Consider the following 25,083-nt stretch of genomic DNA (forward strand, 5'->3'; position numbering starts at 1 on the left):
CCAATACAAACGGTAAAATATTGATTCTAAGTGGATAGTGAAAAGTTAAGTATGAATTTTGTAATCCCTAGAGCAACCAATAAAAAGTTATACAAGGAGATATAAGAAAAAAGAGTCACATAAACTAATTATAATGGAATATCAGAAATGTTCAAATTACTTAAAAGAAGGCAAGTAAGGAGAAATGAAAATCAGAGAGAAGCAGCAGGAAAATAATAATAAAATTATAGGCTTAAGTCTAAACATATCAATACTTATGTTAAGTGCAAATGGCTTAAACACATCAATTAAAAACAAAGATTAGCACACTGGATAAAAAAACCAATTATATTTTGTTTACAAGAAACTCATTTCAAAAAGAATGATATAGGTAGGTTACAAGCATAAAGATGGAAAAGGACATATGATGTAAACATGAATATGAAGAAAGTTGAAGTAGTACAAATCCGTAATGAAAATATTGTGGTATAAGGATACACACAGAGATCAATGGAACAGAATTGAGAGTACAGAAATAAACCCATACACATATCTATGAGCAGTTGATTTTTGCCAAGGGTGCCAAAACCATTCAATGGGGGAAAGAATAGTCTCTTCAATAAACAGTGCTGAAACAGGTGAATATCTGCATGCAAAATACAGATTGAGTATTCCTTAACTGAAATGCTTGGATATTTACACATATATAATGAGATAGCCTGGGGATGGAGCTTAAGTCTGAATGTGAAATTCATTTTGGATGTAAGTCCCTTGCCAGTTATGTGATTGGCACGTATTTTCTCCCACTGTAAGTTTGTTTTTCTATTCTGTTTTTTGTTTGTTTGTTTGTTTTTGTTTTTGTTTTTGTTTTTGTTTGAGACGGAGTTTCGCTCTTGTTACCCAGGCTGGAGTGCAATGGCGCGATCTCGGCTCACCACAACCTCCGCCTCCTGGGTTCAGGCAATTCTCCTGCCTCAGCCTCCTGAGTAGCTGGGATTACAGGCAAGCGCCACCATGCCCAGCTAATTTTTTGTATTTTTAGTAGAGATGGGGTTTCACCATGTTGACCAGGATGGTCTCGATCTCTTGACCTCATGATCCATGCACCTCGGCCTCCCAAAGTGCTAGGATTACAGGCATGAGCCACCGCGCCCAGCAGTTTTTTTTATTCTCTTATTGGTGTCAGACAAAACATGAAAAGATGTTCAACATCATTAACCATTAGGGAAATGCAAATTCAAACAACAGTGATATATCTATTAGAATCGCTAAAATAATAGTATAGAATTGCCAAGGATGCTGTCAAGAAATCAGAGCAGCAGAAAGTCTCATACTGCACAGTGGTATAGCCATCCTGTCTGTTTGGCAGAGAAACACTCTGGCAGTTTCTTATAAAATTAGATGTACACTATAAAGGGATAGCAGGAGGGAGTTCTTTTTGGATATTGAAATGGATCTGTATCTTGATGATGGTGGGGTTTCATGAGCTTATATCTTTGTTAAAAGTTATTGACATATATACCAAAAGAAAAAGAAAAGCTAATTTTGCTATATGACAATAGAAAATTTAGATTAAAATGATTGAAACATTTTAAGACAGCTTTTTATATATTTTAAATTTGTCTCTAAAGTTTTTTATCCATTACTTCTGATAAAGATGGCTGAAGGTCTTCCTACTTAGCCATTTTTCCATCCTGCACCTCAACCCTGACCCCTGCTGAAAAGCAATAGCAAAGATAGGTAAACCATAAATAGAGGAGATTGAATAGGCATAGCCAAGCTGAAAAAGAGCATAAATATATGTGGACCAAAAGCAGAACAGGAACTGTGAGTAGTAAAAGGGGTGGAAATCACAGGCCAACTGACATCTGGGTCAGGGTGACCAGAAGGACCATGAAAGTGAGCTGAGCACAGCTGTTGCCTACTCTTTGTTTGTGGTCATGGCTTTGTGGAAACTCAGGGTCCTAGAAGAGGGGAAAGCAAACCCAGTCCTAGAATAGGAGCTGAACTAAGTTTTCTCTTGGTTCAGTGGGAGAATGTGCAATATCCCCAAGGTTTCCATTGGGCAGTATCTTCGAAATTCCATTCCAGGGTGTGATTTGCTAGATAAAGAATAGTGAACACATCTTTTGCTTAATCAACCAATGATCACAAAGGACAACAAAGATCACTACAGTCCAACAAAGTCAGATTTATTGGCTCATAGCAACAAGAGACTGTGGATACCTCCCTAAACAAAGTGAAATACTATATTCAGTTAGTAAAGAATTTTGGGGAAGGGTGAAGGTTAGATGATATTTAAATGAAGCAAAGTAGAGTTGTGTGTAAAGAAATAACCATGAGAGCTAGACTATAAAGTGTTCTGGTTCCATGGAAACTGAAAAGTTGACATGGACATGAAATGTTAAGTGAAGGCTTTAAATTGAGCTGCTTCTTTGTGTCAAAGTAATTTAGATGACCTAGGAAAGAATGGGATGTTTCATTCTTACTGCTATTATTTTGAACATTTCTGACAGGCTGTGAATTCAGAGAACAAACAACTCAGTTGAGCGACAGATTATTAAAGAAAATAGTTGACATTCAGTGAGTTTGTACAGTGAGAAATACTGTTGTTAACTCTGCAGTTAGCTTTATCTATGTCTCCTATCCCAGCCTGATGAGTAGCAGCACACATTTTGTTACTTTCTTAGTCCAAGCTAATTTTGATTTTTTTTTTTTTTTTTTAGTTTAGGTTCTGGGGTACATGTGCAGGTCATGCAGGGCTGTTGCATAGGTGCATACATAACCAGGTGATTTGCTGCCTCCATTCCCCCTTCATCTATACCCAGCATTTCTCCCCATGTTATCCCTCCCCACCCCCAGCTGTCCCTCCCCAAGCCCCCCCAACTGACCCCAGTGTGTGATGCTCCTCTCCCTTAGTTCACATGTTCTCATTGTTCAACACCTGCCTGTGAGTGAGAACATGCGATCTTTGGTTTTCTCTCTTTTTTTTTTTTTTTTTTTTTTGAGAGGGAGTTTCGCTCTTGTTAGCCAGGCTGGAGTGCAATGGCGCGATCTCGGCTCACCGCAACCTCTGCCTCCTGGGTTCAGGCAATTCTCCTGCCTCAGCCTCCTGAGTAGCTGGGACTACAGGCACGCGCCACCATGCCCAGCTAATTTTTGTATTTTTAATAGAGACGGGGTTTCACCATGTTGACCAGGATGGTCTCGATCTCTTGACCTTGTGATCCACCCGCCTCGGCCTCCCAAAGTGCTGGGATTACAGGCTTGAGCCACCGTGCCCGGCCCGGTCTTTGGTTTTCTGCTCTTGTGTCAGTTTACTGAAAATGATTTGGTACAAAAGAGAGAAAGAAATGAAAAATGTCATAAACAAAAATCTTTCTACTCAAAATAAGCCTGCAAACAAAAGTTCCCATTCAAATTAAAATATATATAATGCAAAGAAAGATACCCAACAAGCTCAACAGTTAAAGCATGAAGCATGATAGTTTGTTCCATTAAAAACTTTAGCTATTGCTATAGGTGGTATTCACTTAAAATGTGAGTATATATAGAAGCACTGTGGGCTAGTGAAAAAAACATCGTGAGTATAGGTGTTCAATATGGACAATTGTTAATTTAATCAGAACTTTATTTATTTATTTATTTTTGAGACAGAGTTTCACTGTTGTTACCCAGGCTGGAGTGCAATGGCACAATCTCGGCTCACCGCAACCTCCGCCTCCTGGGTTCAAGCAATTCTCCTGCCTCAGCCTCCCAAGCAGCTGGGATTACAGGCACGCACCACCATGCCCAGCTAATTTTTGTATTTTTAGTAGAGACGGGGTTTCACCATGTTGACCAGGATGGTCTCGATCTCTTGATCTCGTGATCCACCCACCTCGGCCTCCCAAAGTGCTGGGATTACAGGCGTGAGCCACCGCGCCCGACCTAATCAAAACTTTTAATTTACAGTCGCAGAAGTGAAAAAAAGTTACATGAGTAATAGAAATTCTCTATATTAATTGCCTATATGCACATTTTTTTCAGAAGCAATGTGTACTGTTGCTGTAATTTTTCTTTTTCTCTGTGATGTGTGTGTGTGTGAGGGCTTGTATTTTGCATGTGTTTTTAATCTCTTTTTTAGTAATTAATTTGTATTGTGTTTTACACAAGTAGTGCTCTTCACCAAATTTGAAAAAACAAAAAACAAAAAAACAAAAAAAAATTTGTTCTTACTCTCATGTAACTGAGGAAGACATGTCTCATCCTAGTGACAATTTCCTACAGTGGAGTTTTTAAAATAGAAGATAAATGCTCTCACTTCTTTTTCAGGGAGTCTGGCCAAGGAAAGGACACAGACCTTGCACAAATTTGTACTACTTTTTGCTGTATTTGATGAAGGTTAGTGAGTCTCAATCTGAATTTTGGATTCCTGAAATAAATCCTCTGCTACTATTAAGAGGAGGTGATTATAGAAAGCTCATAAACTACATTAGGGTTGAAAATAATTCCAAGAAAACAAAATGTAACCTCAGTTCCATTGGAAGCTATGAGATGAGAAGATAGAGGAGCTGGCTGACAGAGTGCCCTCATCCCCTCATCAATGAGTAATTTCTCTTATGTTCGTCTATTATTAAATGGACAACCTTTGGCAAGTTATTTAACCTCTCTGTGTCTCAGTTTCCTCAAATCTAAAATAAAAATAATAGTACATTTTTCATAGGATTGTTGTGAGGACTGAGTGATTTCACTTAAGTAACTTAGAGCACTGTGTGGCATAGAGTAGGCCCTCAATAGTGTTAGTATTTCCACCTCTTCCTCCTCCTAATGTAATCATTATGTAATCAATAACAATAATATAATCTTCTTGCCCCTCTTATCCATTTACATTGCCATCTTCTTAATTGAGGCCTTCATGATCTGTGTCATAACTCCCAAAGGAAGCTTCCTGAAGTGAGTATCTGATCTTGTCACTCTAGCCTCTAAAATACTTCAGTTTGCCAGGCACGGTGGCTCATGCCTGTAATCCCAGCACTTTGGGAGGCTGAGGTGGACAGATTGCTTGAGCCCAGGAGTTTGAGATGAGCCTGGGCAAGGGTGAAACCACATCTCTACAAAAAAATTACAAAAATGAGCCGGTCATGGTGGCGGATGCCTGTAGTCCAGCTACTTGGGAGGCTGAGGTGAAAGGATCATTTGAGCTGAGGAGGTAAAGGTTGCAGTGAACTGTGATTGCACCACTACACTCCAGCCTGGGTGATAAAGCCAGACCCTATCTCAAAAAAACAAAACAAAACAACAAAACAAAGTCATTCATTTTCCAGGTAAAGTGCATAATGCATTATCTATTTCCTGGTGACATTTCCAGCCTTGATCTGTTCTGTTTCCTGCCTTGTCTTCCATGTCACCCAAATATGTAATGCTTTTCTTGCATGAGACCTCTGCTCACACAAAGGGGTAACTCCAGGGAGTTAGTGTCCAATAGTATTTCTAGTGCTTCAGCCCTTGTCAGTTTCAGAGGTGGTCTCAGGAAGCTTTCAGGATCCTGGGGTTTCATAAAGACAAGCTTGGATGAAGCAGTTATAACAGAGACAGGGACTGACAAACAGCCTTTTTCCTAGGACAATTTTCTTTTTTTGTGTTGGAGTCTCACTTCATCGCCCAGGCTCACTACGAACTCCAGCTCCCAGGTTCAAGCAATTCATCTGCCTCAGCCTCCTGAGCAGCTGGAATTACAGGTGCCTGCCACCATGCCTGCCTAATTTTTGTATTTTTAGTAGAGATAGGGTTTCACCATGTTGGCCATGCTGGTCTCGAACTTCTGACCTCAAACTATCCGCCTGCCTTGACCTCCCAAAGTGCTAGGATTACAAGTGTGAGCCACTGTGCCCAGCCCCTGGGATGATTATCATAAGCTTCCTTTTAAATAAGACAGCTAATAAACAAAATCGATTCATTATGCCTCAAGCTAACCAATATTCTCTCTTCTATTATTATTCATTCCCACTTATTGTCATGGTCAAATAGAGGGAGAGAAAATCAATTTGAGCAAGAGACGTCTGCCTTTAGATTATTGTCTTCTCCCTCCCTCTCACTGACTTTGAGAGGGTAAGTCCTGTGTGCCTACTTTGCTGACAAAAATGCTTAAGGTGTGAGCAGACTGGGAGGAAGATGAAAGTTGCGGGGGGCGGGTCACTCATGAGACACATGCTTAGCTGACTCTATCTTTGCCTTCTGTCATCAGGGAAAAGTTGGCACACAGAATCAAAGAACTCCTTTATACAAGATAGGGATGCTGCAGCTGCTCGGGCCTGGCCTAAAATGCACACAGTCAATGGTTATGTAAACAGGTCTCTTCCAGGTATGTACACACCTTCTCAACAATCCTCAGGGTCTTCTGAATTCAGCCCCAGAGTTCTCTACCTTCTTGGCTTCCCTAGGACGAGACTTGTCCTTGCCTTAAACCACAGAAAACATCATGACTGTCTGAAGGCAGACATAACCCTGAGGATAGACAAAGACAAATCAGGGAGGAAGGACTACCATCCCCAGCCCTGGAAACTCGGCAAAATGACATGTGAATTCAGAGAGGCTGTTAAGCAGCACCATGCTGTCGCAGGCTTATCCTACAGGTCGTCTGGGTACTAACCCCTAGCCAGCCTTCCAATACTGCTAAGATAATCCCTTTGGGACCTCACCCACTTGGGACAGGCAGGGCTCTGACCCACTTGCTAGAGCTGAGGCGAACCTGGGCTTAGGTGCCACCTAGAGCCAAAAAAAAGGGCAGTGACCTAGCAGTGAAGATGCACTAAGCAAATATATCCATTAAAACAAAAACAAGCTAGACAGAGAAAACTGAAATAAATAACTAATCCTTCAATGTAAATGCATAGATGTATATCCACAAGAAACAATAGCAAAGAGGGAACCATGAGCTTCCCAAAAAGACAAAGCCAAAACCCAGTGACTGACCCTAACAAGATAGCGATTTGTGAGCGCTCTGATTAATAATTCAAAGTAGCAATTTTCAGGAAACTCAGTGATACCTAAGATAACACAGAAAATTGATTCAGAAATTTCTTAGAGAAATTTAACATAGAGATTGAAAAAATAAAAAAGAAACAAATCTTGGAACTGATAAATGTGTTTGATGAACTGAGTAACTCATAAGAGAATCAAGCAGAGGAAAGAATCAGTGAGCTCAAAGACTGGCTACTTGGAAATGCAGAGTCAGAGGATAAAAAGGAAAAAGAACAAAAAGAAATGGAGATCTACAAGATGTAGAAAATTACCTCAAAAGACCAAATCTAAGAATGTTTGATGTACAACAGGGAGCTGAGTAAGAGCAATGGGTGGAAAGCTGAGTAAGAAACAATAAAAGAAAGACATAAATATGTAGATACAAGAAGGTCTTAGAACACTAAACAGATTCAACCCAAATCAGACTGCCCCAAGGCAAATAATAATCTAGTTCTCAAATGTCAAGGATAAAGAGAGGATCCTAAAAGCAAGAGACAAGAATCAAATCACATATACAGGACCTCTAATTTTCCTGGCAACAGACTTCTCAGTGAAAACTATACAGGTCAGGATGGAGTAAAACAAAATTTTTAAAGTGTTCAAAGAAAAAACCTACAAATTTTGTATCCAGCAGAATTATCATTCAAATATGCCAGAGAGAGAAAGCCTTTTCCATACAAACAAAAGCTGAGAGAATTCACCACTACTGGACTCATCTTGCAAGAAATGCTAAAGAGTTCTACAATCTGAATAAAAAAGAATACTAACATGCAAAAGAAAATTTTTCAAGTATAAAAATTACTGGTAGGTAAAATTTTACCAGTAGGTAAAATTAAATACATGGACACACTCAGAATACTCTATTATTTGTGGTGTACAATCGTTATAACTCTAGTATGAAGCCCAAAGGATAAATCTCTCAAAACCTATAATAATTACAGCAACCCATTACGATATAGGTAATACAAAAATATGTAAATTGAGCAACTAAAAGTAAAAATGTGAGGGGTATGAAGTTAAAGTGTAGATGTGTGTGTGTGTGTGTGTGTGTGTGTGTGTGTGTGTGTTTTCTGCCTTTGTTTCCATTTTTTTGTGATCTAAGATAAGTTTTCATTTCTTTAAAATTGCTTCTAATATCTATGAGATGTGTTTTGTAAGCATCATGGTAATCACAGCACAAAAACCTATAAGAGATTCACTAAAAATAAAAAGCAACAGATTAAAACATGTTACCAGAGATAATCACTCAGCCACAAAAGAAGACAGTAAGAAATGAAGAAAGGAAGAGAGGAGTCCCAAAACAACCAGAAAACAAGCAACAATGTGGCAGTAGTAAGCATTCCGCTTAAGAGGTGAGAAAAAGGGCTGTGCATGGTGACTCACACCTGTAATCCCAGCACTTTGGGAGGCTAAGGCAGGCAGATCATCTGAGGTCAGTAGTTTGAGACCAGCCTGGCCAACATGGTGAAACCTTGTCTCTACTAAAAATAAAAAACAACAAAAAATTAAGCAGCATGCTCTGAATGGCCAATGGGTAAATGAAGAAATTAAGAAGCAAGTTTTAAAATGTCTTGAAAAAAATGAAAATGGAGATACATCAAACCAAACTCTAAGGCATACAGCAAAAGTAGTACTAAGAGGGATGTTTATAACAATAAATGCCTATATAGAAAAAGTAGAAAGACTGCAAATAAACAACATAATGATGTACTTCAAGGAACTAGAAAAGCAAAAAGAAAACAAATTAATAGAAGGAAATACATAAGGGTCAGAGAAGAAATAAATGAAATTGAGAGTAAAATATATTTAGAAGATCAATGACACAAAAAGTTGGTTTTTTGAAAAAATAAACACAATTAAGAAATCTTTAGCCGGACTATGAAAAAAAGACATAAGGATCAAATAAATAAAATCAGAAATGAAAAAGGAGACATGACAACAGAGACCTCAGAAATACACAGAATCATTAGAGACTATTATGAGCAACCATAAGCCAACAAATTGGAAAACCTAGAAGAAAGAGATAAATTTCTGGATATGTACAACAAACCAACATTGAACCATGAAGAAGCAGAAAACCTCAACCAACCAATAATGACTAATGAGATCAAAGCTGCAATAAAAAGTCTCCCATTCTGCCCCCCCCCACCAAAAAAATCCCAGGATGTGATAGATTCACTGCTGAATTGTACCAAACATTCAGAGAAAAACTAATACTAGTCCTACTCAAACTCTTTGAAACAATTTTAGAGAAAGAATCACTTCCAACCTAATTAAACAAGGCCAGCATTACCCTCCTCATATCAAAACCAGAGAAAGACACAACAACAAAAAAAGAAAACTGCAGGCCAATATCACTGATGAACATAGATACAAAAATCCTTAACAAAATACTAGCAAACTGAATTCAACAACACATTAAAAAGATAATTCACCATTATCAAGTGGGATTCATCCCACAGATACAGGAATGATTCAATGGCACAAATCAATACATGTGATACATCATATTAATAGAATCAAGAACAAAAACCATATGATTATTTCCTTTTTTTGTTGTTGAGACAGAGTCTCCCTTGGTCACCCAGGCTGGAGTGCAATGGCGCGATCTCGGCTCACTGCAACCTCTGCCTCCTGGATTCAAGTGATTCTCATGCCTCAGCTTCCCAAGTATCTGTGACTACAGGCAGAGGCCACCACACCCAGCTAATTTTTGTATTTTAGTACAGACAGGGGTTTCATTCACCATGTTGGCCAGGCTGGTCTTGAACTCCTGACCTCAAGTGATCCACCCACCTTGGCTTCCCAAAGTGCTGGGATTACAGGCTGATTATTTCAATCGATTCTAACAAGCCATTTGATAAAATCAACATCCTTTTATGATGAAAACTTTCATCAACATGAATACAGAAGAAACATACCTGAAAATAATAAAGATCATTCATGAGAAACCCATGGCTAACATTACAGTGAGTGTGGAAAAATCAAATGTGTTTCCTCTAAAGACTTGAACAAGAGAAAGATGCCTACTTTCACTACTTTTATTCAACATTATTAGTGGAAGTCCTGCACAGAGCAATTAGGCAAGAGAAGTAAATACAGGACATCCAAATTGGAAAGGAAGAAGTCAAATTATTTCTTTTCTTTTGGTTTTGTTTTGTTTAGTTTTGTTTGAGACAGAGTCTAACTCTGTAACCCAGGATGGAGTGCAGTGGCCCGATCTCGGCTCACTGCAACCTGCACCTCCCAGATTCAAGCGATTCTCCTGCCTCAGCTTCCTGACTAGCTGGTGTTACAAACTTGCACCACCACACCCAGCTAATTTTTGTATTTTTAATAGAGACAGGGTTTCCCCATGTTGGCCACGCCGGTCTTGAACTGCTGGCCTTGTGATCTACCCACCTTGGCTGCCCAAAGTGTTGGGATTATAAGCATGAACCACCATGTCCAGCCATCTACGTATATTTTTTGCATTCATAACATAACTAGGTTTTTCTTAATTTTTTGATATTTTTAACCTACGCAGTTCATGTGAAAGTTTTTTCAAATTGTCACAAATTTTCCCCAAAAATTTCAGAATATTTACTGAAAAAACAAACTGCAAATAAGTGGACTCATGCAGTTCAAACCTGTGCTGTTCAAGAGTCAACTGTATATTTTGAAACAGATTTTAAAATCAAGAAATTATAGGAAAAGGTTAAGAATTAAAAGATGAATATTCATATTAAAATTGTCCATCAGGAGCTTCTGAGTAGCTGAACACATGGAGATTCCTGGAGAGTGGCTGGCCTCACGCCCCATCCCACATACCCTTCCCTATGTATGCATCTCTTCCATCTGATGTTTATAAAAAAGGTTGCTGATCGCTGAAATATAAGGACACTGTGGTCTAGTAGATAAAGCTTGAGGAGAGGGGTTGCGGCTTGTATTGTCTTCTTTCCAGGCCTTCATCTCCAGATGTCTAATTGAAATAGTTCATGCTGGGAGCAAACTGGTGGAGTTGGACTCTTCAGCAATCATCTCACAGAAACATCTAGTTAACAACTTGATGCGTGAAATTACCTTCACAAGAGCTAAGAAAACCCGAACCCATGAGCAAGATTGTGAAGCCCTTTTGGACTGCAAAGACAAATAAAACCATAGTTGGACGTTAAGGGGATCGGTTCTTTATGACTGCAGTACCACAGGCAGAAAGTCACTATGGATCCACGGTTTTTACACCGGAAAAAAAGTGAGCCGGAGGCAGACATTTGACTTCTCCACCATCCCAGGTCCTTCTATAGGAGGCTCATTCCTGCATCAGCTCATAGGGAGCACTTGGAGTATCAACTGGGTTGAACCACCTGAAGTCAACTACGGACAAAGAAAGGGGGCGGGGCTAGTGGCAGCAAGCCAGTAGAATTTGGCGGTGGCTCTCCATCCCTGCCAGAGGAAATGCCACATCAGAGGGACTGTTTGTGGGCACTCTGCCGTTGGAAGTATGGTTCATAGATCCTCTGGACTTGGGAACTTCACTAGCTCTCCCATGTGGCCTTGGTGCCCTCTAGACCTCCCGTGGGCCCATCCAGGCTGGACACTGCATTAGCAGCAGAGCCAGCATGAGACTTGCGTCGAATCTGGGCTTATGGCCCCCTCTAGTGTTAAAATGAAATACAACAGTCAGTCCATTCACTTTCTATTTGATAAGGTCTCACTCTGCTGCCTAGGCTGGAGTGCAGTGGTGCAGTCATAACTCACTGCAGTCTCAAACTCCTGGGCTAACATGGTCCTCCTACCTCAGCCTCCAGAGTTGGAATACAGGTGTGTGCCACTATGCCTGGCTAAATTTTTGTATTTATGTGGGGTGTGTGTGTGTAGATTGGGGTATCACTATGTTGCCCAGGCTGGGCTCGAACTCTTGGCCTAAAGCAATCCTCCAGCCTCAGCCTCCTAAAGTGCTAGATTACAAGCATGAGCCACCACACCCAGCCCCACTCAATTTCTAAATGAGCTCACTGAAATAGAGCAGTCACAAACAAACCCAGACTGTGAAGATGAGAATAGCTAATTCTTCAATGTGAAGACAGGGATTCACATCTACAAAGAATAAAAATAGCCTAAGAAAGATGGTCTCACCAAATGAACAAAAAATGGTGCCAATGACTAATCCTAAAGACAATCAGGTAAATGTTCTGGTAGACAAAGATTTCAAAATAGCTATTTTAAGAAAGCTCAGCAAACTTTTATAAAATACAGAGAAACAATTCAGAAATTTATCAAAGAAATTTAACAGAGACATTGAAGGAATAAAAACCATTAAAGAGAAATCCTGGAACTGAAAAGTATAATAAAAAATGAAAACTGCAATACAGGGCACAGCAACAGAATTGATCAGGCAGAAGAAAGAATCAGTGAGCTCAAAGACAGGCTATCCAAAAATACAATCAGGACGGGCTTCAGGATGGTTGACTAGATGCATCTGGTGCTTGCCTCTTCCATAGAGAGGAACCAAAATAGCAAGTAGATAATTATACTTTAAATAGGTCACCTAAGAGAGAACACTAGAATTCAACAGAGAAGTGACAAGAAGCACTGAAAGCAAGGGAGGAGAGAGAAATAAGTCCCATTTCCATAGGATTGGCTGGAGTCTGGAACAGCTTTGTAATATCGTAAAACAGTAAGAAACCCTAGGGTTCCTCATTTTCACCAAGGACTCTTGCAATTCTAGCCACAGGAAAGCCTTGTTCTTTCATAGTGCAGAGACTAGTGTAGAGAGTTGCCTAAAGACCATGTGAAGGCATTGCAACAGAAAGCTCACGCTGGAGTCTATAAATCTCCCAAGCAGCTTGCAGCACAGCACCATTTTGAGAGCACAGCCCACACATCCTGCCCTGCTATAATGGCCATGGCTTAGGCAGGAGCCCTGAGCAGTGACCCTGCCCCACCCTGCAGAGGAGTGCCCATGCGTTTTCACATGCTCCAAGAACAAATTACACTACCTACAACCACTGCTTCTGCAGGCTAGTGTAGGGCCAAAACACCAGTGAAGCTTGTGCTCCCAAGCTGCCTGTCTACAGCAGCTCCCAGAAAAAGCAACCCCTCCTTCACCAAGAGTAGGGCCAGAGCACAGCTGCTGCTGCCCTGCAACCTGAGCATTTTGCTAGTGACCTGGGTATCACCCCACCCCTGCATAGCACAACTAGCACCTCATACACCACCAAGGAGCCTGAGGGAATGTTCACCTGGCCCAACTCTACCTGCCCCCAGTACCCAAGCATACCATCCAGGGGCCTAGGGATCACTTAGCCCTGTCCACCACTGGTGGCACTTGAGCACCTCCTGGGATCTGAGGTCAGGCCCACTCAACCTGCCAGTACTGCCACAGTTAGCACTTACTGCATGCACCACTTGAGGGTCTGGGGACTGGCCCATGCAATCCATAGCAGCCACCACTAACACCAGCACAGATCACTTGAGATTCAGAAGGTTGTCTCATTACTACTATTGCCATCAACGATGCCACTTCTGCTGCCCAGGAACTTAAAAACCCACCCACCCACCTGATCCGTCAATACCATTTCTGGCACCCAGGTAAACCACTTAGAGGCTCACAAATCAACCTGCCTGGACCTAACACCAGTGCAATCATATGCCACCATGGTACCCCAAAGACAAGCACACTCGGCTCACTGCTGCCACCATTGGGGCTTGAAGATAGGCCTACCTGCATCCCAGTTCTCAGCAAAATTTCACCACAACCTCCACTAATAACTATACCCTAAGCCATTGAGAAAATCACAAATATCGCTGATGCTATTTAGAGTCTTATACAGAGACTACTATATTCACCCAGAATCAGAACCAAAGTGCTGTACTCAAGCAACATCATAGATACATCTTCAGGAAAAAGTTCTTTCCTACAAAAGCAAATTTAAAAAATTGGAAGAAGTGATTATTACACCACTTGAAATTAAGGAAATATGACACTCCAAAGGAGCACAATAATTCTGAATGTGAAAAATTAAGGAAATATGACACCCCAAAGGAGCACAGTAATTCTGTAGCAATATCTCCAAATAAAAAAATTTAAGATGGGTACAAAAAAATAGTTAGAAAGAATGAAAATGACCTGCTATCTGATAGCACAACAGGGTGACTATAGTTAATAATAATTTAGTTGCACATTTTAAAATAACTTACAGTATTAAGTGCATTGTAACTCAAAGGATAAGTGCTTGAGGGTATAGATACCCCATTCTCCATGATGTGGTTATTTCACATCACGAGCCTGTATCAAAATATCTCATGGTCCCCATAAATATACACATCTACTATGTACCCAAGAAAATTTAAAAAATAAAATAATAGTTTATAAGCAAAACAGTATATGTGACCTCTGGTTTTTAAGAAAACTGGCCAAAATCTCTTTAAAAACTTATAAAATTCTGGAAAAAATAATTCCAAATTTTGATAGTAAAGAAACTCAGTGAGATACAAGAGACTTCTGAAAAAAATACAAAGAAGACAGAAAAACAATTGAGGATATGAAACAGAAATTCACCAAAGAGATAGATATCCAAAAAAGAACCAAACAAAATTTCTGGAACCAAAGAATTCATTGAATGAAATGCAAAATACATTTGAAAGCTTCAACAATAGACTGGTTCAAGCAGAAGAATATCAGAACTGAAATGCAGATCTTTGAAATAACCCAATTAGACAAAAATAAAGAAAAAAGAATAAAAAAGAATGAGCAAAGATTTCATGACATATTAGGCACTATAAAGTGACCAAATATTTGAATCTTCAGTGTCCGAGAAGGCAAAGAGAAAATGAAAAGGTTAAAAATTTCCAAGTCTACCAAGAGATTTAGACATCCAGATAAAAAAGGCTCAAAAATACCCAAATAAATACAATGCAAAAAGGTCTTCTCCAGGGCACATTGTAGTCGAACTGTCAAAAGTCAATGAGAAACATTTAAAAACAGCAAGAGAAAAGCATATAGTCACATATAAGGAGCCCCTTTCAGACTAACAGTGAATTTCTCAGCAGAAACTTTACAGGACAGGAGAGAAGGAGATGATCTATTCAAAGTGCTAAAAGAAAAAAAAAAAAAAAACCTGGCAGCCAAGGACACTATACACAGCAAAATTATCCTTCATAAATGAAGAGAGATAAAAACATTTTCAGACCAAAAAAAAAAGGCTGAGAAAATTCATTGCAACCTGATCTGTTTTACAGGAAACGCTAAAGGGAGTTTTTCAAACTGAAAGAAAAAGACGCTAATGTGTAACATGAAAACATCTGAAGGTATAAAACCCACAGGTAAAACTAAGAATCCCAACAAATTCAGAATTCTCTAACATGGTAATTGTAGAACATAAATCACTTACATCCTTAGTAGGAAGATTAAAAGACACAACAAATAAAAATAATTACCATAACCTGTTAAAGAATAAGCAATATAAAAAGATGTAAATGATAACATCAAAAACACAAAATTTGGGAGTAGATTAAAAAAATATTTTTTGCAATCCATATTAAGTTGTTATCAGTTCAATATAACTTGTTATAACTATAAGATATTCTGTGTAAGCCTCATGGTAACTACAAAGCAAAAATCTTTGTAACAGCTACACTAAAATAAAAAGCAAGGAAATAAAACATACTGATAGAAAAAATCACTTAACCACAAGGGAAGAGAATAAGAGAGGAAGAAAGGAACAAAGAATCTACAAAACAACTAGAAAACAAGTAAAAATATGGCACCACCAAGTTCTTACCTATCAGTTATTACCTTGAATACAAATGGGTTAAATTTCCAACTAAAAGATGCAGAATGGCTGAATGGATTGAAAAAGAAAAAACAGAGATATAACCACATACTGCCTACAAGAAGGACTTTACCTGTAAGGACACACATAGACTGAAAGTGAAGAGTTGGAAAAAGATATTCCATGCAAAAGGAAAGCAGGAATAGCTATATTTATATCTGATAAAATAGACTGCAAATCAAAAACTATAAAGAGACAAACATCTGGGCGCAGTGGCTCACGCCTGTAATCCCAGCACTTTTGGAGGCCAAGGTGGGTGGATCACTTGAAGTCAGGAGTTTGAGACCAGCCTAGCCAACATGGTGAAACCCTGTGTCTACTAAAAATATAAAAATTAGCCAGATGTGGTGGCAGGCACCTGTAATCCCAGCTACTCAGGAGGTTGAGGCAGGAGAATTGTTTGAACTCAGGTGGCAGAGGTTGCATTAAGCCAAGAGTGCACCACTACACTCCAGCCTAGGTGACAGAGCAAGATTCTGTCTCAAAAAGAAAAAGAAAAAAAAAAGACAAACAAGGCCATTATATAATAGTAAAGAAGTTAACAGAACAGGAGAATGTAACAAGCATAAATATAATAATTTATTATTATATAATAATAATATATTAATGTTTGATCTTTGTATTTTTTTAGTCTCATTAAAAGTAATGGCAAAAAGTGCAATTACTTTTGCAGCAGCCTAATATAAAGCAAAATTAATAGAACAAAAGGGAAATGAATATAGCAATGAAATAATAGTAGAAGACTTTAACACCTCACTTTCACTGATGGACAGATCATCCAGACAAAATATCAACAAAGAAACATTGGATTTAAACTGCACTGTAGACCAAATGGAGCAAACAGATATTTACAGAACAGTCCATCCAACAGGTACACAATTCCCAGTCTTCTCAACTGCACATGGAACATTCTCCAGGAGATCATACCTTAGGCCACAAAGCAAGTCTTAACTTTTTTAAATGAAGTATTTTTTTTTCTGCCAATAATGGAATAAAACTATCCATCAACAACAGGAGGAACTTCAGAAACTGCACAACATGAAAATTAAAGAACATACCCCTAAACAAAAAATGGGTCAATGAAGAAATTAAAAGAGAAATTAAAAAATTTCTTGAGACAAATGAAAATGAAAACATAACATACCAAAACTTATGGGATACAGCAAAGATAGTCCTCAAAGAAAAGTTTATGGCAATAAATGCCTACATCAAAAAAGAAAGATCTCAAATAAACAACATAATGATGCATCTCATGAAACTAGAAAAGCAAGAACAAACAAAACCCCAAATTATTAGAAGAAACAAATGAATACAGATCAGAGCACAAATAATCAAAATAGAGAATGAAAAATACAAAAGATCAGTATGAGTTAGTTATTTGAAAAGATAAAGTCAATAAACTTTTAGCCAGACTAAGTAATAATAAAGAGGAAAGACAGAAATAAATTAGAAGTGAGAAAGGAGACATTACAACTGATAACACAGAAATACAAAGAATTATAAGAAACTATTGCGAACAATTATATGCCAACGAATTGAAAAGCCTAGAAGAAATGGATAAATTCCTGGACACATACAATCTACGAAGGTTGAATCAAGAAAAAAATGGAAAATTTGAAGAAATCAACAATGAGTAACAAGATTGAAGCAAAAATAAAGTGTCCCATCAAAGAAAAGTTCAGGACCTGATGGCTTCACTGCTGAATTCTACCAAACATTTAAAGAACTAATAACAATTCTCGACAAACTATTTCAAAAATTTAAAAGGAAGAAACTCTTCCAAAATTATTCTAGGAGGCCTGCATTATCCTGATTCCAAAACCAGACAAGGGCACAATAACAACAAACAACTACAGGCCAACATCCTCAATAAAATACTAGAAATAGAATTCAACAGCACATTAAAAATATCATTTACCATGATCAGATGGGATTTATCCCAGTGATGCAAGGACGATTTAACATATGCAAATTAGGAACATGATACAGCACCTTAACAGAATGAAGGACAAAAATTATATGATCATTTAAATAGACACAGTAAAAGCATTTGATAAAATGCAACATCCCTTCAAGACAAAAACTCTCAGCAAACTTAGCATAGAAGGAACATACCTCAGCATAGCAAAGGCCTTATATGTTAAACCTGCAAACAAGTTCATACTGAGTAGGGAAGAGTTGAAAGCTTTTCCTTTAAAAACTGGAATAAGGCAAGGATATCCACTCTCACCCCTTCGATTCAACACAGTATTGGAAGTCCTAGCCAGAGCAATTAGGTAAGACAGAAAAAAACGGCATCCAAATTGGAAAGAAGGAAGGCAAATTGTCCCTGTTTCGCTGGGCTTGGTGGCTCATGCTTGTAACCCCAGCACTTTGGGAGGCCAAGGCGGACAGATCACTTGAGGTCAGTAGTTTGAGACCAACCTGGCCAACATGGTGAAACCCCATTTCTACTAAAAATACAAACTTAGCTAGGTGTGGTGGCATGCCTATAGTCCCTGCAACTCAGGAAGCTGAGGCAGGAGAATCACTTGAACCCAGGAGGCAGTGATTGCAGTGAGCCTAGATCATGCCATTGCATTCCAGCCTGAGCAAAAGAACAAGACTCTGTCTCAAAAAAAAAAAAAAAAAAAAAAGAAAGAAAGAAAGAAAAGAAAAGAAAAAAAGAAAGAAAGAAAGAAAAGAAAAGAAAGAATATAATCAAAATGGATTAAGGAATTAAATGTAAGACCTGAAACTGTGAAACTATTAGAAGAAAACATAGTATAAATATTTCATAACATCAATTTGGGCACGAATTTGTTAGACAAGACCTCAAAATCATGAGTAACAAAAGCAAAAATAAAGAAATCAGATTACATCAAACTGGAAAGCTTCTGCACAGCAAAGGAAACAATCAACAGAGTTGAAACAACCTACAGAATGGGAGAAAATTTTTACTGATTATACATCTGACAAGGGATTGATATCTGGAATATATAAGGAACTCAAACAACTCAATAGCAAAAATTCAAATAATCCTATTAAAAATTAGCAAAAGACCTGAATAGACATTTCTCCAAAGAAGACACACAAATGGCCAACAGGTATATGAAAAATGTTCAACATCACTAATCATCAGGAAAATTAAAATCAAAACCACAATATCACTTACCCCTATTAGAATGGCTATTATAAAAAAGACTACAAAATAACAAATGCTGGCAAGGATGTGGAGAAAGACAAACTCCTATACACTGTTGGGGGAAATATAAATTAGTTAAGCCATTAGAGATAATAGTATAGAGATGCCTCAAAAATTAAAAATAGATCTATCATATGTTCTAGCAATCCGACTACTGGATATATACCAAAAAGAAATGAAATCAGTATGTTGAAGAAACATCTGCATCTCAATGTTTGTGACAGCATTATTCACAATAGTCAAGATATAAAATCAACTTAAATGTCCATCAGCGGATGAATGGATAAAGAAAAGGTGCCATATATGCACAATGGAATACTATTCATCCATTTAAAAAAGATGAAATCCTGTCATTTGCAACAATGTGGATGAGGCTGGAGGACATTATGAAATAATGAAATAAGCCAGGCAAAGAAAGACAAATATTGCGTGATCTCACTCCTATGTAGAGTCTTTAAAAATTGGTCTCATAGTAGTTGAGATTAGTGATTCCAGGGAGATTAGGGGGAAGTGGGAGATGGAGACAGGTTAGTCAATGGATACAATGTTACAGGTAGATAGAAGGAATAAGTTCTGGTACTTTATTGCACAGTAGGATGACAATAGACAACAATAATATACTGTATATTTGAAATAGAAGAGAGGATTTTGAATGTTCTCACAACAAAGAAATGACAAATATTTAAGGTGATGGATATGATAATTACCCTGATTCAAATAACTACACAGTGTATACATGTATTGAAACATCACATTGTACCCATAAATATATACAATTATTTATGTGTCAATAAAAAGTAATACAGTTAAAAAAATAAAATTGCCCATTAGGATAAATAAAAAGACCCCCACACAAAATTATCATTGTGGCATTTTAGACCATGAAGAGAAGATACTTAAAGGTTCTTCTGGGAGAAACAGGTCACATATAAAAAAATGGGAATTAGATTGACAATATAATGGAGCAATATTGTAAAAGATCTAAAGGAACAAATATCTTGAACCTGGAATTTTTAGTCAAACTATGAATCAACTTTGGGGGAAGAAAAAAGACATTTTCAGATATAGAGGGCCTTAATAGCCACTGAATGTGCACTATTATAAAACCAGTGACTACATAAAGGAGGAATTTGGAAGATTCAGCAACCCCAGAGAATAATGAAGTATGAGAAGGATGTTTTCTCCTTAATCCTTTTCTGTATTTTCTAATAATTTGATAATAAACATGCATAATTTTAGAATTAAAAAATTAAGTAATTTTGAAAACATACAAGTTCCTGTTCTCACATAGCTTATAATAGAGTGGAGTGACAGACTGTAGTCAAATAAAATTACAAACTGAGCTTTCTGTGCATGTACGCCGCCGAAGAAGCATCGTTAAAGTCTCTCTTCTCCCTGTCTAAGTCAGAGTCTCCTAAAGAGCCTGGCCGGGCGCGGTGGCTCACGCCTGTAATCCCAGCAGTTTGGGAGGCTGAGGCGGGTGGATCACGAGGTCAAGATATCGAGACCATCTTGGTCAACATGGTGAAACCCCGTCTCTACTAAAAATACAAAAAATCAGCTGGGCATGGTGGTGCGTCCCTGTAATCTCAGCTACTCAGGAGGCTGAGGCAGGAGAATTGCCTGAACCCAGGAGGCGGAGGTTGCGGTGAGCCGAGATCGCGCCATTGCACTCCAGCCTGGGTAACAAGAGCGAAACTCCGTCTCAAAAAAAAAAAAAAAAAAAAAAAAGCCGGAACAGCTGAGGAAGCTCTTCATTGGAGGGTTGAGCTTTGAAACAACCGATGAGAGCCTGAGGAGCCATTGCGAGCAATGGGGAACACTCACAGACTGTGTGGTCATGAGAGGTCCAAACACCAAGCGCTCCAGGGGCTTTGGGTTCGTCAGGTATGCAGCTGTGGAGGAGGCGGATGCAGCCATGAATGCAACGCCACACAAGGGGGATGGAAGAGTTGTGGAACCAAAGAGAGCTGTCTCAAGAGAAGATTCTCAAAGACCGGGTGACCACTTAACTGTGAAAGAAATATTCGTTGGTAGCATTAAAGAAGACACTGAAGAACATCACCTAAGAGATTATTTTGAACAGTATGGAAAAATTGAAGTGATTGAAATCATGACTGACAGAGGCAGTGGCAAGAAAAGGGACTTTGTAACCTTTGATGACCATGACTCCATGGATAAGACTGTCATTCAGAAATACCATACTGTGAATGGCCACAGCTGTGAAGTTAGGAAAGCCCTGTAAAGCAAGAGATGGCGAGTGCTTCCTCCAGCCAGAGAGGTTCAAGTGGTTCCAGAAACTTTGGTGGTGGTCGTGGAGGTGGTTTCGGTGGGAATGACAACTTTGATCGTGGAGGAAACTTCAGTGGTCATGGTGGCTTTGGTGGCAGCTGTGGTGGTGGTGGATATGGTGGCAGTGGGGATGGCTATAATGGATTTGGTAATGATGGAAGCAATTTTGGAGGTGGCGGAAGCTACAATGATTTTGGCAGTTACAACAATCAGTCTTCAGATTTTGGAACCATGAAGGGAGGAAACTTTGGAGGCAGAAGCTCTGGCCCCTGTGGTGGTGGCGGCTGATACTTTGCCAAACCACGAAACCAAGATGGCTATGGTGGTTCTGGTAGCAGCAGTAGCTATGGCAGTGGCAGAAGATTTTAACTAGGAAACAAAGCTTAGCAGGAGAGGAGAGCAGAGAAGTGACAGGGAAGCTACAGGTTACAACAGATTTGTGAACTCAGCCAAGCACAGTGGTGGCAGGGCCTAGCTGCTACAAAGAAGACATGATTTAGACAAATGCTCATGTGTATGGGCAAAAAACCGGAGGAGTGTATTTGTGACTAATTGTATAACAGGTTATTTTAGTTTCTGTTCTGTGGAAAGTGTAAAACATTCCAACAAAGGGTTTTAACGTAGATTTTTTTTCTTTTCCTTTTTTTTTGCACCCATGCTGTTGATTTCTAAATGTAATAGTCTGATCATGACCCTGAATAAATGTCTTTTTTTTTTTAATGTGCTATGTAAAGTTAGTCTACTCTGAAGCCATCCTGGTAAATTTCCCCAACAGTGTGAAGTTAGAATTCCTTCAGGGTGATACCAGGTTCTATTTGGAATTTATATACAACCTGCTTGGGTGGAGAAGCCATTGTCTTCAGAAACCTTGGTGTAGTTGAACTGATAGTTACTGTTGTGACCTGAAGTTCACCATTAAAAGGGATTACTCAAGCAAAATCATGGAATTATTGGTTATAAAGATGATTGTTGGCACATCCTATGCAATATATCTAAATTGAATAATGGTACCAGATAAAATTATACATGGGAATGAAGCTTGTGGATCATCCATTATCATGTGTAACCAATAAATGATTTAATTCTCTTGGAAAAAAATTATAAACTGAGCATTACTCTGAAGGAAAATTATATAATTCTATGTAAACCTATAATAAAAGAATGTGACCTAGACTGGGGAATCAGAGAAGGCTTCCCTAAGGAAGTACCCCTTGAACTTAGCTTTGAAACTGGGGAAATGAGACACTGTGAGATGAAGCTGTAGCAGTATTAGGAATCAAATCTATTGGGGCCTTCTAGTCCTTAGTAGAGAGTCTGGACTTTATTCTATGTGGAATGACAGCCACCAATGGGTTTTAGGCTAGTGGATACTAGAATCAGATCTGAAATGCAAAAATATTACACCAGTTTCTTTGTGGGTAAGAGTATTGGAGGGGAATATGACTAGCTATGGGAAGACCTATAAAAAGTTTTATCAGTAGCTCAGACAAGAGATACTGGTAACTTGGATTAAGATGGCAGTAGTACTAATGGTGAAAAAATAGATATATTTGAAAGCTCTTAGCCAAGATAGGAGGCAGCCGTGCCCTCGTAGTTACCAATGTGAGATCTTAAAACATGACTGCTTGGGTTCAAATATTGAGCAAATTAATTAACCTCTCTGGGCGTTCATTTCTTCTCTTGCAAGACATGGATGATAATAGTTTCTACATTCATAGGGTTGTTATGAGGAATGAATGAATTAAAACTTGTAAAATACTTTGGACAGTGCTTGACATAAAGCAAGTGCTCAATAAATATTAGCTATTACTGATTATATTGCCCTGGTCAATGTCAAATTGCATATGGGAGATGAGAATGGGGACAAAGGTAACTCTAACTCGCATATTTGAATGTAGGATGCTGCCATTCACTGTTATAAAAACCTCTGGAAAAGAATGAAGTGATGAAAATTGGAAATTTGGTTTTGAACATGTGAGCTTTATGAGATATCTAGGTGGAGATGTTGAGAAAGTAATTGTCTGTATGAATCTGGAGCTCCAGAAGAGGTCAGGAGAGGAGAGAGAAGAAGGAGCAGTCTGAGAAGTAGGAGAAAAAAACCCAGAGAGATGTTGGCACAGAGGCCAAGAGAAGAGGGAGTTTCAAGAAGGAATAAATGGTCAACAGGTGCACATAAAGACTGAAAAATATACATTGGATTTAGCAGCATGATGGTGATTGGTGACCTTGTCAAGAGCTGTTGGTTTGATAGTAGCCCAATATTCTTGATAGATATGTTTACAAGTCAAGGTAGCAATAAAATGTCTAAGACTGATTTGTCCATTGTGCCTTAGAAAGTGTTTTTCATTTCAAATTCTCTACTTCTTAGCCATAAGTGTCTTATTCCTACTTTACAGGTCTGATTGGATGCCACAGGAAATCAGTGTATTGGCATGTGATTGGAATGGGCACCACTCCTGAAGTACACTCAATATTCCTGGAAGGTCACACATTTCTTGTGAGGAACCATCGCCAGGCCTCGTTGGAAATCTCACCAATAACTTTCCTTACTGCTCAAACAGTCTTGATGGACCTTGGACAGTTTCTACTATTTTGTCATATCTCTTCCCACCAACATGGTAATATCTTGGATCTTTAAAATGAGTGTTATAAATATCCAGTTCTACTTTTAATATTATTTACTGGGCAATGTACAGGACTATAGTGTGTTGCTGAAGGGGACATTACAGAGTTACTATGTTAGACCTTAACCAAGATCCCCTAATTTCTAGCTTCCAGTGTAAAGTTTTTACCTTGACTAAAAAAGGGCTTGAGTATTAGTAGGACTCATAGATTTTTAGTTAAATGTCTGTGATAGAGGGAGAAAAGATGGCTTAGGGATGATTGAGGTGGGAAGATGAGGAGAACAGTTTGCTCATGGTTTCTCAGCCTTATCCCATTAACTAGGCTCCAGTATCACGGAGAGAGGAATACAGGTTGTAGCTGAAGAGATGTTTTTTGGGAAATCTAGGGAAATGGAAAAAAAGTCATTTCTCAGGTTGCAACTGTAAGGGCTCCAGGATATCAGTAGCAATGCCCAGAGCAGTAAATAGCAAATATGACAGGATATTGTAGTGCTTGACTTGAGACACCAGACTACTGGAGGCACTCTGTAGATACCTGGCTGTAGATGAGAGACATCTGTGAAACTGAGGAGAAACTTTAGGAGAAGTAGCATGGGATTGAAAGCTGGTCAGCATATGTGAAGCACCACATGAGGTTTTCAAGGACTATTTGATGGGAACTTTGCAAAGGGTCAAAGGTTCTGTGTAAGCAAATTGGGATGATGGTAACTACAGTTTCAAATTATTGTTAATGTGACTTTATTTGTAACTACTAATTGTGCAAATTCATATTGTATCATCATTTCACCCCCATTTTCCTACTTGTGTATTTATTCTGCTAACTCTTAATCTCAGATCAACCTAATAACCCTCTTTCTGTACCCCTTTTGTGATCATTGAAGGCTCTTACTCAGTTTGTGCTGCAATAACAGAATACCACAGACTGGGCAATTTATAATGGGCAGAGATTTATTGGCTCACAGTTCTGGGAGCTGGGAGGTCCAATATCAAAAAGCCTTCTTGCTGCATCTTAACATGGTGGAAGGCATCACATGACAAAAGGACAAAGAAAGGATGAGGGAGAGAGAGCAAAAGAGGGTGAGCTCACTCCTGTGATAATGAACCCTTTCCCCAGTTCATTCATGAGGGTAGAACCCTTATGACCTACACACCTTTTAAATGTTCACCTCTCAATACCATCATGATGATA

At 38.7% G+C, this 25,083-nt stretch overlaps 1 protein-coding gene and 1 pseudogene across 3 annotated transcripts in view; both read left to right on the forward strand.

Moving 5' to 3' along the window:
- The window catches only part of F8 (coagulation factor VIII), a 191,145-nt gene that overhangs the window by 46,424 nt on the left and 119,638 nt on the right, over positions 1–25,083 (forward strand). For all 3 annotated transcript variants that reach the window (XM_003943925.4, XM_074391879.1, XM_074391880.1), the window contains exons 5-7: positions 4,294–4,362; positions 6,206–6,322; positions 23,667–23,888. In XM_003943925.4, the coding sequence (XP_003943974.1) occupies positions 4,294–4,362; positions 6,206–6,322; positions 23,667–23,888 (408 nt within the window). The remainder of the gene's footprint in view (positions 1–4,293; positions 4,363–6,205; positions 6,323–23,666; positions 23,889–25,083) is intronic.
- On the forward strand, positions 20,583–21,775 carry LOC120361847 (heterogeneous nuclear ribonucleoprotein A1-like; annotated as a pseudogene).

This window comes from Saimiri boliviensis, chromosome X, assembly GCF_048565385.1.
Source record: "Saimiri boliviensis isolate mSaiBol1 chromosome X, mSaiBol1.pri, whole genome shotgun sequence".
In the NCBI taxonomy this organism is placed as follows: Eukaryota; Metazoa; Chordata; class Mammalia; order Primates; family Cebidae; genus Saimiri; species Saimiri boliviensis.